General features: G+C 37.0%; 1 protein-coding gene across 1 annotated transcript; it reads left to right on the top strand.

The window, feature by feature from the left end:
* Nucleotides 1-3,120: 3,120 nt before the first annotated feature.
* Nucleotides 3,121-10,634, top strand: TDRD15 (tudor domain containing 15). The gene is made up of 3 exons (XM_032782477.1): nucleotides 3,121-4,695; nucleotides 4,753-9,493; nucleotides 10,594-10,634. Exons 1-3 carry the CDS (start codon nucleotides 3,121-3,123, stop codon nucleotides 10,632-10,634), a joined length of 6,357 nt encoding a protein of 2,118 aa, XP_032638368.1.
* The last annotated feature ends 3,983 nt before the right edge of the window (nucleotides 10,635-14,617 follow it).

Here is a 14,617-nt window from a genome sequence, read left to right as displayed (position 1 = left end):
TAAATTAATAATAAACATAGTAAGAGGACCAAAATAATGTCACCATAGCTAAACAGAAAAGTATAAGAGCCATTTAGGGACAAAAATATATCCTTTAAAAATTGGAAGTCAAATCCCACTGAGGAAAATAGAAAGGAGCATAAACTCTGGCAAGTCAAGTGTAAAAATGTAATTAAGTGGGCCAGAAGGTGCACAGACTAACAGCCAAATTTTTTAAAGTACTTTGGAAGCAGGAAGCCTGCCAAACAATCAGTAGGGCCACCGGACAATGAATGTGCTAAAGTAGCACTCAAGAAAGACAAGGTCATTGGACAGATGCTAAATTAATTATTTGTATTAGTCTTCACTGTAGAGGATGTGAGGGAGATTCCCACATCAGAGCCATTATTTTTAGGTGATAAATCTGAGGGACTGTCCCATATTGAGGTGTTGAGTAGAGATTTTGGAACAAATAGATACATTAAACAGTAATAAGTCACCTGGACCAGATGGTATTATCCCAAGAGGTCTGAAGTAACTCAGATGTGAAATTGCAGAGCTACTAACTGAAATGTAACCTATCACTTAAATTAGTCTTTCTACTAGATGGCTGGAAAATAGCTAATGTAGTGTTGATTTTTTTAAAAAAGAGGCTCCACAGGTGATCCTGTTAATTACAGGCCGATAAGCCTAAATTTAGTATCAGACAATTTAGCTGAAACTACAGTAAATAATAGAATTATCAGACGTATAGATGAACATGATATGTTGGGAAAGAGACAATATAGCTTTTTTAAAAGGAACTCATGGTGCACCAATCTTTTGAAATTTTTTGAGCGAGTCAGCAAGTATATGGACAAGGATAGTCCAATGGACATAGTGTGCTTGGACTTCTAGAAAGCTTTTAACAAGATCCTTCACCAAAGGCTGATAAGCAAAGTAAACAGTCATAGGATGGCGAGGAAGGGCCTCTTGTGGATCAGTAAGGCTGGGTTAAAGGCTAGGAAACAAAAGGTAGGAAATAGCTTTCACAGTGGAGAGAGGTAAATAGGGCAGCCCCCAAGAATCTGTACCGGGACCAGTGCTGTTCAACATACTCATAAATGAACTGGAAAAAGGGCTAAATAGTGAGGTGGCAAAGTTTGCAAATGATACAAAATTACTCAAGATAGTTAAGATAAAAGCTTACTGTGGAGGAATCTTACAAAACTGGGTGAGTGGGCAACAAAATGGCTGATTAAGTTTGGTGTTAAATTCAAAGTAATGTACATTGGAAAGCGTAATCCCAAGTATACATACAAAATGACATGCTCTAAATTAGCCGTTAAAATACTACTCAAGAAAGAGATCTTGGAGTCATTGTGGATAGTTCTCTGAAAACATCTTCACCAAGTCAAGCAGCAGGCAATAAAGCTAGCAGAATGTTAGGAACTATTAGAAAAGGGATAGCTAAAATGGAAAAAAATCATAATGCCATTATAAAAATCTGTGGTGTACACAACTCACAGTAAAACTGTGGAAGTCATTGCCAGGGGCTGCTGTGAGAGCCAAAAAAGTATAACTGGGTTCAAAAAAGAAATAAGTCCATGGAAGATAATTAATGGCTTTAGTCAGGATGGTCTGAGATGCAGCCCAATGCCCAGGAGTCCCTAAACCTCAAAAGCTGAGACTGGATAAACAGAGAATCACTCGATAATTGCCCTGTTCTCTTCATGCCTTCTCAAGTATCTGGCCCTGGCCACTGTTAGCAGACAGGATACTGGGCCAGATGAGTCACTGATATTGGGCATTCTTGTGTTCTTATGTTACCTTCCTCCTTAAGAGCTAGAAATACATATTTTTGAAAAATGAAAAGCTTAGTTTCTGAGAAACTAAGCCTCTGCTTGACAGGGATTGGTTCCTATCAGCTTGCTCTTGGACAGTGGGCGAATGTATTTGACAATCTGCCTATCGTTAATTATTAACCGAAATATCATATTTAGCATATAGGCATGTGATGATGGTGGTGTGAAACTGTGAAGTCAGATCAGTTGCATTACATTTGAATAAAGCTCTAGTCAATCTGAACCTTGGAGACTTGGTTAAATGTAGATCAGGGCATTTTGTTTAAAAGTGATGTGAAAATATTTAATTTTTTTATAAAATCCACATGTTATGGAGTACTACAAAGTAAGTACAGTAAAAGAGGCATTCAACATATAATTAACATAAAACCTTTTTTTCCTTTGGTAGAATTGTGACTTCCAATTATTTCTCCAAAAACACATGGGAAGTACATTATAAAGAATAACACGTTTGCAGCTATACTAAAAGTTGTAATTCCATCAAAAGAGGTAAGCACAGGACCACAGATTGATCCTTCTGAAGGAGAAGGAGGAAAGGGGCGGGGAGAGAGAGAGATGTGTTTCTTGGGGAAATAAAAATCCCTCAAATAAAACTAATAGCAAGAAGTGGAAGGGGAGGGGGGCATACTTCAGTGTAAATAACAAAAAAGTTGTTCAAACAGAGCACTGAATCTTTGTGATTTGTCTTCTTGACAGAGTCAAACCTTCAGATGAGCTGTCAGATGTGTGTGGGTTCAGCTCTTGAGTCCCACTGTTAAAGCTCTGGAATGTCTCCAGACTACCTGCAGAGTGAAAGGCAGTCCAGTTTTAGAATTAGCAGTGATAACATGAATGACAGAGAAATGTCGCTTCCACTTGTTTTGTGCAGAAATACTGAGCCTCTTGTGTTCTTGTTTTGCAAATGTGTCTGTTATAAAATGAATAGAGATGAGGAATTTTTGTCTCTTTGAGGACCACTCTGGATTGCTCCGTGTAGGGTGATAAAGTAAGTCAGAAAGCACAATAGTAAATCCAGGACACACTCTTTGTGAGGAGCACATGCAGACAACATCTGAGAGAGAGTTGTGCCAAATGTACCTAGAGAAGTGGAAAAATTAGAATTAAAATCAGTAAAAGTTTATTGTTTGTTTATTGTATGCAAAATGCACTGTTAAAGATATACTGAATACAAATTACTTTAAGAAATTAAACACGGTTAATGTAAAAAAAGTGGATTGAAAACTACATGATTATCAAAACTGATCTTTTTATTTTGTAGACAATGGATTCTTTGTCTCCGCCACCAAAATTTTTAGACATGGATCTGAAGGTAACTCAGATAGAGTGCCATCCAAAGGAAGTGCTTGTGACATTTCAGGGGAAATATAATACGGAATATGACTTTGATTACCACATATTGCAAAAGGAAATACAGCATGTATCCAAAGTAAAGGACAGTATTGGCATTGGCGACTTTTGTTTGGTGGAGGACATAAATGGAGAATGGCATAGAGGAAGAGTGCTGGAAAAGAGAGGGGAAATCTATGAAGTGTTTCTCATAGACATTGGGAAAGTGCTAATAGTTAATGAAATAAATGTTTCTTCTGCATGTGGTGAATGGTTCCAGCTGCCTCCAAAGGTGGTGTGTGGTGTTTTTGCAAACATACTTCCAGTTGGGGAAAAATGGGGTCCAAAAGCTCTAAATTATTTTTCTTCTCTAAAAGGATTACAGATTAAAGGTCATGTGCAAGCCATTTTACCATACCAGTTGTTTCTCCTGGAAGTACCGAAAGTCACTAGCGATGTTCTTGAACTGCAGTTAGGAAAACTTGTTGATGGATATTCGTTTCGTCTTATTGTAGAAATGTTAAAGGAATTACCCCAAGAGCTCCTTTGCAAACACATGCCAGATTTGCTGCAGCAGAAGTACACAAGGCCAGAGTCATCCTCTTTCAGCAATGCTGAAAATCTACCAGCATTTCAGCCAATTCTGGATAGATTTCTGCCTTCTTTGTCTGTTGGCAGTGTAGAGAAGGTAAAAATAACTGTTGCAATCAGTCCAAGCAAATTTTATTGTCAGATGCTAAAATGGCAGAAAGGGCTAGAAGACTTGACCACAACAATGACTTTGCATTATGAAGCTGTCAGTAGGGAAAATGTTCCATCTTGTGATAGTTTTGGAGCTCTCTGTGCTGCAAAAAGACAAAAAGGACAGTGGCACCGGGGAGTGATACAGGAGCTCCTCTCAGATAACCAAGTAAAGGTCTGGTTCATGGATTTTGGCAACAGTGAAGCTGTGCCTTCCAGTCATGTTCTGAAACTTCAACCAGAATTCACTTCCTTACCAATGATTTCATTTCAGTGTGCACTGTCATGTTTCAGTGATCAGAGTGAAGCTGTAAAAAGAAATTCTCAACTAAAAGAATTTAAACAGGCCTTATTAGGACAGTCTGCTGTGTATGCCAGCATTGATTTGTTCAATGCCAATGAATGTTTGTATTATGTTACATTATATAGTCAAGAATCTGAAGTTAATGCTAAATATCCACAACAGGTGAATGAGGTAGTTCAAGCATGTTCCCTAGTTTCTAGTACAGATGTCACTAATATACTTGGAGACATCAAAGCTTATGAAGAGATCTGTGTTTCAGTTGAAAGTTTGATTGGAAACACAGAACAAATGGGAAACTGCTTAATTGAAAAGGACTCTTCTTTATCAATCTATTGCAAAACAGTAGAAATGAAAATAGATTCTGTTCATGTTGCTTTTGTCGAATATGTGTTGAATCCATCAAACTTCTGGATTCAAACTAATGACTACAACAATGAGTTTCAAACCTTGATGAAAAATATTGCAGATGTGTATAATAGCTATGGAGTTTATGATAAGATTGTTGAAAACCCAAAGCCTGGGTTACTCTGCTGTGCCCGGTATAGCAAAGACATGGAGTACTATCGAGGACTTATCACTGAAGTGGAAGGTGTAAACATTAACGTTTATTTTTTGGATTTTGGAAATACAGATACTGTACCCGCTCATGGTGTGAAAACTTTGCTTCCAGAGTTTTGTAAATTACCAGCACTTGCCATGCATTGTGCACTTGCTCATGCGTTTCCCATTGAGGATGTATGGGTTAAAAAAGAAACAGATTTCTTTAAAAAGGTTGTATTTGACAAACAGCTCTTGTTTTATGTCATTGCAAAGCAAAATGACAAGTACATTGTTAATGCACAATTTATGGATGGCTTGGAACAAATAGATGTTGTCACGCTTATGGTTCAGGCCGGATATGCTGAGTACTGGGAGGTGCAACCGGATTCTCTTTTGAACTTTGTGAAAAATTCTAAAGGCCTAAATTTAAAAAACAATAACAAAAAATATATAAATACACAAGGTACATATGTTAAACCTAAAAGTAAAGTATCAGCAACTAGAAATATCTATCACAACAAACAGTTATTAAACACTTTTTCTGTGGCAAGAGAATCTCTTGAATCTTTTCCGAATTGGGAAAGTACTCTTTCCAGAAAGCATTATGTAATATCTGGGAGAAGTGACCATATGGGCTCTTATAAAGAGTTAATGTTCAAACCAGGAGCAGTTCTTGATGTCATATGTTCTCATATTATTTCTCCATCCCATTTTTTTTGTCAGTTGCAAAGCAAATTATCAGAACTAATGAATTTAATGGAGCAAATTCAGAGTTATTATGAAGTGCATAGCAATCCCTATAAAACTGGCCAGATTGCCTGTGTTGCAAAGCACTCCAAGGATGGAAAGTGGTACAGAGCAGCTTTTCTGAAACAAGTATCCAGAAATGAAGTTGATGTGATATTTGTAGACTATGGTAATCAGGAAAGAGTTTTACTTAAGGATCTTCAAGCTATTCTTCCAGTTTTTATAACTTTGGAAAGTCAGGCTTTTACATGTAGTCTTAAGAACATAAATGAACCCTCACAATTTTACCCATTCGTTTGGACTAAAGAGGCATGTAAGGATTTTGGAGACTTCATTTCTGCTTCTAGTGGGCTATTGACTTGCGTCATTTATGCTTTAATTCTTATAAGGCCTAACTGCTTGTGTAATTTAGTTGATTTACAGACTCCATTTATTGATGCACATCAGTTTCTCATAGAGCATGGCCATGACCAGTCCCAATTTTTTGGATTCACAAAAGCACTTAAACCATCAGCTTTTCTGTATAGTTTTTGCTACTCATCTTTTAATATAAAAATTGGAAGTGAAGAGGAAATATATATAACGCATATATACAGCCCTGCAAAATTTTATTGCCAGCTTAATCGTAACACTGAAATTATAGACAAATTGATGAAGAAGATTGCAGAGATTAGTAACCTACCAAACAGTTCAGAATATGACCCGAGCAAAATACCATTATGCATAGCGAAATATTTTGAAGATGGTCCCTTTTACAGAGCTTTGGCGTCTTCCATGGGATCATCATCCTATTTACTAGCCTATTTTGTGGACTTTGGGAATAAACAGATGGTAGTGAGAGACAAACTGATGCCTATTCCAGATCATGCCACAGATTTACTATTGACACCCATGCAAGCCATTAAATGTTATCTGTCAGATCTTAGAGAGAGAGAAATTCCAGTAGAAGTCAATAAATGGTTTGAGGAGAATTTCATGGGTAAACCATTGAAGGCAGTAGTAGTATCCAGAGAGTCAGATGGCCAGATTGGCATGAAGCTGTATGATGGACATAGCCAGATAAATCAGAAAATTCTACAATTATTGTCTGAGAATGGGAAAAAGTACACAGAAGAATTTGAGCATGTGAAAAGTTGTACAGAGCAGTCTGCTGAAAATAGTAGGGAGGTACACAAAGTAAAACCTGATGAAGGTAATAAAACAAAAGATAAAAATGTTGAGAGAATTGCCTTGAACACTGAAATAAAACCTGAAGTACATGATATAACTTTTCAGCCTGGTGTTCAAGAGGATTTTGAAGATAAAGAGCAAACTGTGCTTGTTCCACAAAAATTGTGCAGTATGCCCTTTAAACTACCAACATTCCATGGCAATAAAGAGCCAGTTTGTAAAAATGTTATGAATATATCTTTGGAACACAAAGAGAAAAATGCAGATGGAATATTTACTCCTGAATCTTTACTTTGCCCTGTTTTCAATTTGCAGGAAATACCTGTAAATATTATGGCTGAATTTTGCACCAACAAACTAAATTATACGTGTCAACAAGAAGGTAGTGTAAATAGACCTAAATATATCAATCTTCCTCCACGTAACATTGAGCTGAATTCTCAGTTAGCAGGGTACATTTCCAATATAAATAGCCCATCTAGTTTCTATATTCAGCTCGCAGAGGATGAAAATGTAATCATTCAACTTGCAGAAGAACTAAATGAAGGAAAAATAAATATAGACCATGAAAATTACCTGAATGAACTTGTGAAAGGGGATCTTGTTTTAGCAGAATATGTAATTGATTGTTTCTTATATAGAGCAGTTATTAAAACAGTTAGATCAAGAAAATCCTATGAGGTAGAATTCATTGACTATGGTAATACAGCAGTTGTGAGTCCATCAAAAATCTACAAAATTCAAGGAAAGTTCTTAACTTTGCCAAGGTTCAGTATCCATTGTTTCCTTAGTGGAGTAAAAAGTACTCATCCTGATGGAAGCTGGAGCAGCAATGATGTGTTCTACTTTTCCAGAAAAGTAAATAATAAACAAATTACTTGTGTATTTTTGCAACAACATGAACAACAGTGGGAGGTAGATATAATTTGTGATGGAAAGTCTGTGGTTAATGAGTTAATGCAGAGACATGACAGCTCAGGAATACAGAATACACCAATGCTAAATATGGAAACTGATACAGAACAAGACATTCCAGTCACAAATGCAGATCCTGAAGATGAGGAACTAAGGAAGAACTCTAGAGTTCATAACAAATGCGAGGCTGTTAAGACTAGAAACACCTCTGAAATTCTCTCTCAAATCCCTAACCAAGAGCTAAATCCTGGACAACTAGAAATGGCAGAAATAATTCATATTTCAAAATGTAGAAATTTCCATGTAAAATTAATGAGAAATATGCAAACATTTTCGGATTTAAATATAATGGTTGCCAAAGAAGCAAAGAGAAACTGTTTGATTGCAGTAGAAAATATTCAAGAAGGATTGGAATGCTTGACAAAATCTAAAAATACATTGAAGTGGTACCGATCAAAAGTGATGAAGCTTATTAGTGAGGAGAAAATGTTAGTTTTCTTCATGGATCGTGGTAGATGTGAAATGGTGTCCTTGCGTAATACAAAAATGCTCAGTAATGAGATCAAGTGTATTCCTAAACAAGCCATATTATGTAAATGGATTTGGATTCAAAATTCAGGTAAAATGTCATGTGACTATGTGATAGATAAAATTGCATATCGTGAAATAAAGCTCCTGTTTCTGAGATACTTGGAATCTTCTTGTATCTGGGAAGTAGATATCTTAGTAGATGGGATTCTGCTTTTGGAATATTTGAGTCAGACCTCTGGGCAAGGCAAAATCAACAAACCTAATTGTACAGAAAGTGCAAATAACATGGCTTCTAAGACATCTGTACCGTCTTTTAGAATAAATTCAGTTACATGGGTGCTACTCCAAAGTGGTAATCAATACCCTGGATTTGCAACTACAGTTACTGATCCTTCTAACTTCTGTATTCAATTAGAAGACTTATTTGACACAATGAAAACCTTGTTTATGCTACTTTCCGACCTTCCAGGCAATTTGCCAACTTTGCCACAGGACCTTGTGACTCCTGGTGCAAGTTGTTTGATCAAGTTTGGGTTGGAAGCACAGTGGAACAGGGTAGAAGTTTCTGAAATTTCAAATCAGTCTGTTGTTCTAATGTTTATTGATTATGGCTTTCCTGCATATATTCCCTACTCAGATATTGACAAACTGAAAGTTGTTCCAGAAGAATTTATTTGTTTACCACGATTATCTTACTCTTGCTTCTTATCTGGTGTGATTCCTGCTAAAGGGAAACACTGGAGTGATGAAGCTAAGCTTGTGTTTCAGGAATTTCTGTGTAAACAAGGCCTGATTTTCCAGTTTAAGCAGTATGGTTCTGGAATGAAACTAGAAGTAGATGTTCTGTGTGAGCGGAGTAATCTAGCAGATACCTTGGTTGCAGCTGGTCATGCTATCTACTGTAAAAGTACATGCTGCCTTCTTGAACATGACGATACAAAACCAATTGAAACATGTTCACAACTTCAAAGTGAAGCACAGCAATCACATTTTCTGCAAATTTCCGAAGCAAAACCTAGCTGTACTGAAAGGAGTTTCTTGGTACGTAAAAAAGAGAATGCACAGCAGCAAACACCAGATCTGCAACATAGAAATGCCCGTGGTACAGTTTCAAGAAGTAATTCTACCACTAAAGCACATTCTAGAAAACGTCCCAGGAAGAAACTAAGTTCATATAGTAATGGCAAAAATAGTGCAAACGATGAACTTAAGTGTGACAAAAATTTATTTATGCAATTTTCGGATGATAAGAAATGTAACACCATTTACACAGAAAGTCTTACTGAAAATCTGCCTCCAGAAGCAATGAGTGAGACATCTGACTCTGCTGACATGAACACCAGAATGAGGGAAATGAAGATTAGTAAAGAGGTGGCATCAAAAGAATATATGAATAGTAAGTAGGCTTCAGTGTTTAAAAGTACTTTTTTCAGGATAGTAATACAAGATTGAACTTCTACCTCAGCTCTGTAATATATGTTTGCAAGAGTTACGTTTATTTACATTATAAAGCTTTTAGGCCTCATTCTGATTTCAGATAGGTTTTACTTCCCTTTGATGCCAATGCAAATTGTGGCCTTTATTTCTGTTTTTATATACCTAGGAAGGCTTATCACAAAGAGGCATGAAACCAAATTATTTTTGTAATGAAGGAAAGGTACATAATTTTAGTGCCTAACAACTTATTTCTAGAAGAAGGATCAGTAAATACAGGCCTGAACTAACACATTAAACTCAATGGAATGACTTCCATTGACTTCTCCTGGTTTGGGATGAGGTCTTAAGAGCTAGATGGTGCCATTTAGGGAGAAGCTTGAGTTGGGGGCAAAGTGGCTTTGCACCATGCCATGGGGTTCTGCCTACTCAAAGTAGGGGCCAAAATTTTACCTGGCCCTCATGCCCAGTGTGTGTGTGTGGGGGGGGCAAATTCCATACTCCCACTTCTCTACACACTGCGTCCACACAAGGGCAGATGGAATCTAGCCCTATTACTATCTTTGATATATTGGAATGGATATTAGAAGTTTTAGATTTTTTCTTCCATGAGGGAAAAGGGGACAGTTTCGGAAAATGATTGTTTTGTAATATCAGTTCTCATGTAAGGATGCTAAAAAATCTTTACAAGTGGACATTTCCAATAATATAACTATGGTAAAAATGTTGTTTTTTTTCTTTGTTTTGGGTTTTTTTATTAACACCTCATACCTTCAGAATGGTTGCAGAAACTTTGCTCAAGCTTCCCTAAAAAACTTACATTTAGACAGAGACCCAGCATGAAGAACTTTAGGCCAAAAGAGTAAATCTTCTCACTATGTGTGTGTGAAAATGTTAGATTAGAATGGAAAATGTTTCATCTTTAATAGACATTTCAAATAGTGCAGCTGGTGTATTATACACATGCAAGATTTAAGAAATGTATGTTAAATATGGACTGGATATTACAGGATATACATTTCCCCCCAAAAAATGTAAATACCAAAATTATAGATTTTCTAGATACAGAAGGATGGATAATGTCAGCCACCTGGGGAAAATAAAGGGTATGAAAGCTTCTCATTACATCAACTAGAATTTAACTTCTCTTGCTGCCATTGGTAAACTATTCAAAATAAGTCTAAAATGCTTTTTAAATGCTAAAATCTATTTCAGTACTTAGATTAAACTACAGTATTCTATTAATAACAAAGTAAAAACATACGTTGAAATTCATCATTGTTAATTTGTGTGTAGCATGATGAAATATCAATAGTATTACTTGGGATCTGATAAAACATTTTGCATCTGCTTGTGAATATCTTAAAAATCATTTTCCTCATAGTTAAAGTAACTTATATTTTTATCATTTCTTTATATTCATAGGTAATTTTGAACTTTGTGCATTTGTTTGCAAAGTTGGAAGGATAAGCACATTTATTTTTATCTTTTTTTTGTTTGTATTGGGTTTTTTTTGTTAAGTAAAGCTGAACAGGACCTGGCCACATCTGTTAATTATGGTAGGCTACTGGATTTTTTTCAATATTAGAATATTGTTAATGTGGCCACATTTTTCAATTTATTTGTAAGTAATTCTAATACGATGTCAATCAAATATTATGAAATGTAGCATACAAATGACAACAATTGTAAAACAGCAGTTTCAAATGTTTGTTAATTTCAGCCAAATGTTCTAGAAATTGAAAGTGTGTAAATTTAATTTAAAAGATTACCGAATGTCCCTAGTAAAGTTTCCAATATGGAAAATTGTTTGTGTGTGTGTGTGTGTACATACATATATATATATATATATATATATAATACTAGGGGTGGAGGCGGAACCTCCTTTAAGTCCAAATCTAGATTACAACCATTTTAGGGTTTATACCATACCTAAGTGTGTTGGACCATGCTTTGGCATTGCATACTCTTGTGCAGCTCTCATTAATTTTCCTCTTTTATCCCAGCTACAGTAGCATTTGTGCTGTGTATTGGAAGGGAAAAAATGCAAAACTTTAATTTAAATTAATCAACTTTGTTTTCACGTGTTTGTATTTGAAAGGAATTAACATACTTTTAAGCCTGAAAATCCTAAAGAATATTTTTCCCATTGGCTTTTAACCACACTTGATACTAAATATAGCTGAAGCTTATGTTTCATTAAATTTGATCATAAGAAAGCTTTTTTATTGCTAATCATTTGCGTATATTTTTAATTTGTATATATTGCCTAGTATTGCTTATACAATATAATTGTTTAATTTTCTATTGATATATGCATATTACAGCAAAATGGTTGTATTATGTTAGAAAAAACATAGTATGCTCAAATATTTTATACATGCATATATTAATACAGCTTGTGTTTACTCTCATTCTGTCATACACATAGTAAATCTCCAGAGTTTTGATGTGTTGGATATGGCAAGCCATGGCTAAATTATTTTGATTAATTTTTTTTTGAGGTTCACTTAGGTTTAGGTGGTTGGTAAATGATGTGAAAAAGGATAAGTACCAACATTTCAAATCTGGTTAGAATTATGTGCATTTATTTTCTGAAAATGTTTTTCAGTATATATTTTGTGTGTAAACTGTGTTTATCTTGTTTAAATAAAAATTGTCTTCACTGAAGTAATTCATAATACTATATAAGCCTAATTTTAATATGCCTTGTTTAAAAAGAGGGAGGTCTTAGTGTGAAAATTCGTAAGGCGATGTTTGAGAAAGTGGCAATTTTTTCAACTGATGAGTGCCATATGATTGCATATGCATTAGTCCCCAAAGAGGGAATTACCTCTTGCTGATTTTGGTAATCCTCCCTGGTTGACGGTGGAGTAACCTGAACCATGTCCCAAGGGAACTTGTGTTCAATCCTTAGCTAGGATAAATGATGGGCCGGAGAGAGAGTGGAAGAGGGGCTCTTCATTGAAGATCGATAGGGAGGGAGAGAGAGAAAATGGGGATGTGGGGATTTCATTGGAGAGGAATTCTGGCACTTAAAGGTCTTTGGAAGTGGCGGTCAAGCAAAAAGGCAAGTCAGAAAATTAAATCTTTAGGTTTCAAGACAAGGAAAAACTCCGTAAACTGCCTTGCCACTTTTGTCAGTCAACCAACATCAGTGGAAGTATCCATTCTCACTTTTGTTGCAAATGATCTTGAGGCCTGTCTAATTTGGTAGCAGACCTGAGCTAATCTTTTGTTTGAATTGATCTTAAAAATGTCACCAACCCAAATTGGTGACCACAGATGCTCCCAAGCAAGGGTGGGAAAGCTAGGTTATTTAGCAATTCCACATCCAGGGCACTTGGGGCAAGATCCACAAAGGAACTTCAGTGCCTATATCAGGAATTTAGGCACCTAAGTCATAGTTTTAGGCCCCACTGCTATCTACAAAGCCCCCATTTTGTTGCCATCTAATCCTGAAAGCACCTAAACTCACTCTGTGTCTACATTTTTGCTGTAAAAGTCCCCTAAAGTTTCTGGTTCTGGGTGTGTGCACTGCCTCAGGCAGGTTCCCAGATGCCTATCTCGTGCCTAAACCTCATCATGATCCACAAACCAGATGGAAATAGGCATTCTCCCATCCGTCTTGTGGGATCTGATATAGTAGGACCTCATTCTCTCTCATTGAAGCTGTCCCACTTTAATTCTCCAAAGAGCCACTGAAGCAGGGGAACTGCACCTTGGGTCTCCCATTTCTTAGATGGAGGCCCTAACCATCAGGCTATATAGGCATTCTTGCTATCTCTCTGTGGCGCAGTGACTATTTAAATATTTATCCAAAATGGAACAGCTTCAAAAGGAGAGATTGAAAGAGACCCACATTAGAATATCTTATCCCATAGCTTAGTGGTTAGGGGTGATCGACCCCCATGTTCAATTCTTTTCTCCTCATTGTATGTGCAGGGGAATTTAACTTGGTTCTCCCACATCTTGTGTGATTGTTCCAACAACTGTGCCAGAAGTTATGAGGGAGAGCACCACTACCACCACCACCTCCTCCAGTCATTTTATGTGAAGGTTGATACCTGCCTAACTCATTCTCGCAAGAAACAATATACTTCAGAAGAGCGTTCACAGCTGCAAATTGCAGGTGGAGATAGGTGCCTCCCTGCAACCTGGACTTTGGCGCTGTACTCAATCAGAGGGGCAGAGGCTTAAGACACACTCCCTCATCAACATCTCCAATGGGATAGCATGCTGGATTTTGTGGATCCCATTCTTTGGTTCAGAGCCTGGGCCCCGACCCAGGCTTTGCGGATCCCATTGCTATTCTGCTGATTCCTAGGTAGCTTAAACGTTAGGCATTGCAATGCCTAAGTCCCTTTATGGATCTGGGTCTTGGAGACCTGGTAACTCAGAGATGGTCCTCATGCAAACAAGCACTCAGGCCACCATATTTGCATGCCGCTGGATAGAATTCTGTATTGGATCTCCAGATGTTCTGAGAACAAAATAATGAATATATCCCATTGTATACAATGCAAAAGTATATTCGACATTGGTGAGGCCTCATCTGGAGTACTGTGTCCAGTTTTGGTCACCAAACTACAAGAAGGCTGTGGAAAAATTGGAAGGAGTCTAGCGGAGGGCCACAAAAATGATTTAGGGGGCTGGAGCACATGATTTATGGGGATAGCCTGAGGGGACTGGGATTATTTAGTCTGCAGAAGAGAAGAATGAGGGGGGATTTGATAGCTGCTTTCAACTACCTGAAAGGGGGTTCCAAAAAGGAAGGATCTAGACTATTCTCAGTGGTACCAGATGACAGAACAAGGAGTAATGGTCTCAAGTTGCAGTGGGGGAGGTTTAGGTTGGATATTAGGAAAAATGTTTTCACTGGGAGGGTGGTGAAGCACTGGAATGGGTTACCTAGGGAGGTGGTGGAATCTCCTTCCTTAGAGGTTTTTAAGGTCAGGCTTGACAAAGCCCTGGCTGGGATGATTTAGTGGGGATTGGTCCTGCTTTGAGCAAGGGGTTGGACTAGATGACCTGAGGTCCCTTCCAACCCTGATATTCTATGTATATAATAGTTACCATAAATGCT

This window comes from Chelonoidis abingdonii, chromosome 3, assembly GCF_003597395.2.
Source record: "Chelonoidis abingdonii isolate Lonesome George chromosome 3, CheloAbing_2.0, whole genome shotgun sequence".
Lineage (NCBI taxonomy): Eukaryota > Metazoa > Chordata > Testudines > Testudinidae > Chelonoidis > Chelonoidis abingdonii.
The sequence above is the reverse complement of the archived record's forward strand: the minus strand, read 5'-3'. Positions and strand labels throughout refer to the sequence as shown.

Excerpts from the sequence above, each read along its gene's own strand:
- TDRD15 (XM_032782477.1), top strand. The coding sequence starts at position 3,121 with ATGGATCTGAAGGTAACTCAGATAGAGTGCCATCCAAAGGAAGTGCTT. Across the intron at positions 4,696-4,752 it reads ATGGAGTTTATGATAAGATT|TACTATCGAGGACTTATCAC; the intron begins GTTGAAAACCCA and ends AAAGACATGGAG. Across the intron at positions 9,494-10,593 it reads ATCAAAAGAATATATGAATA|ATACAGAAGGATGGATAATG; the intron begins GTAAGTAGGCTT and ends TAGATTTTCTAG.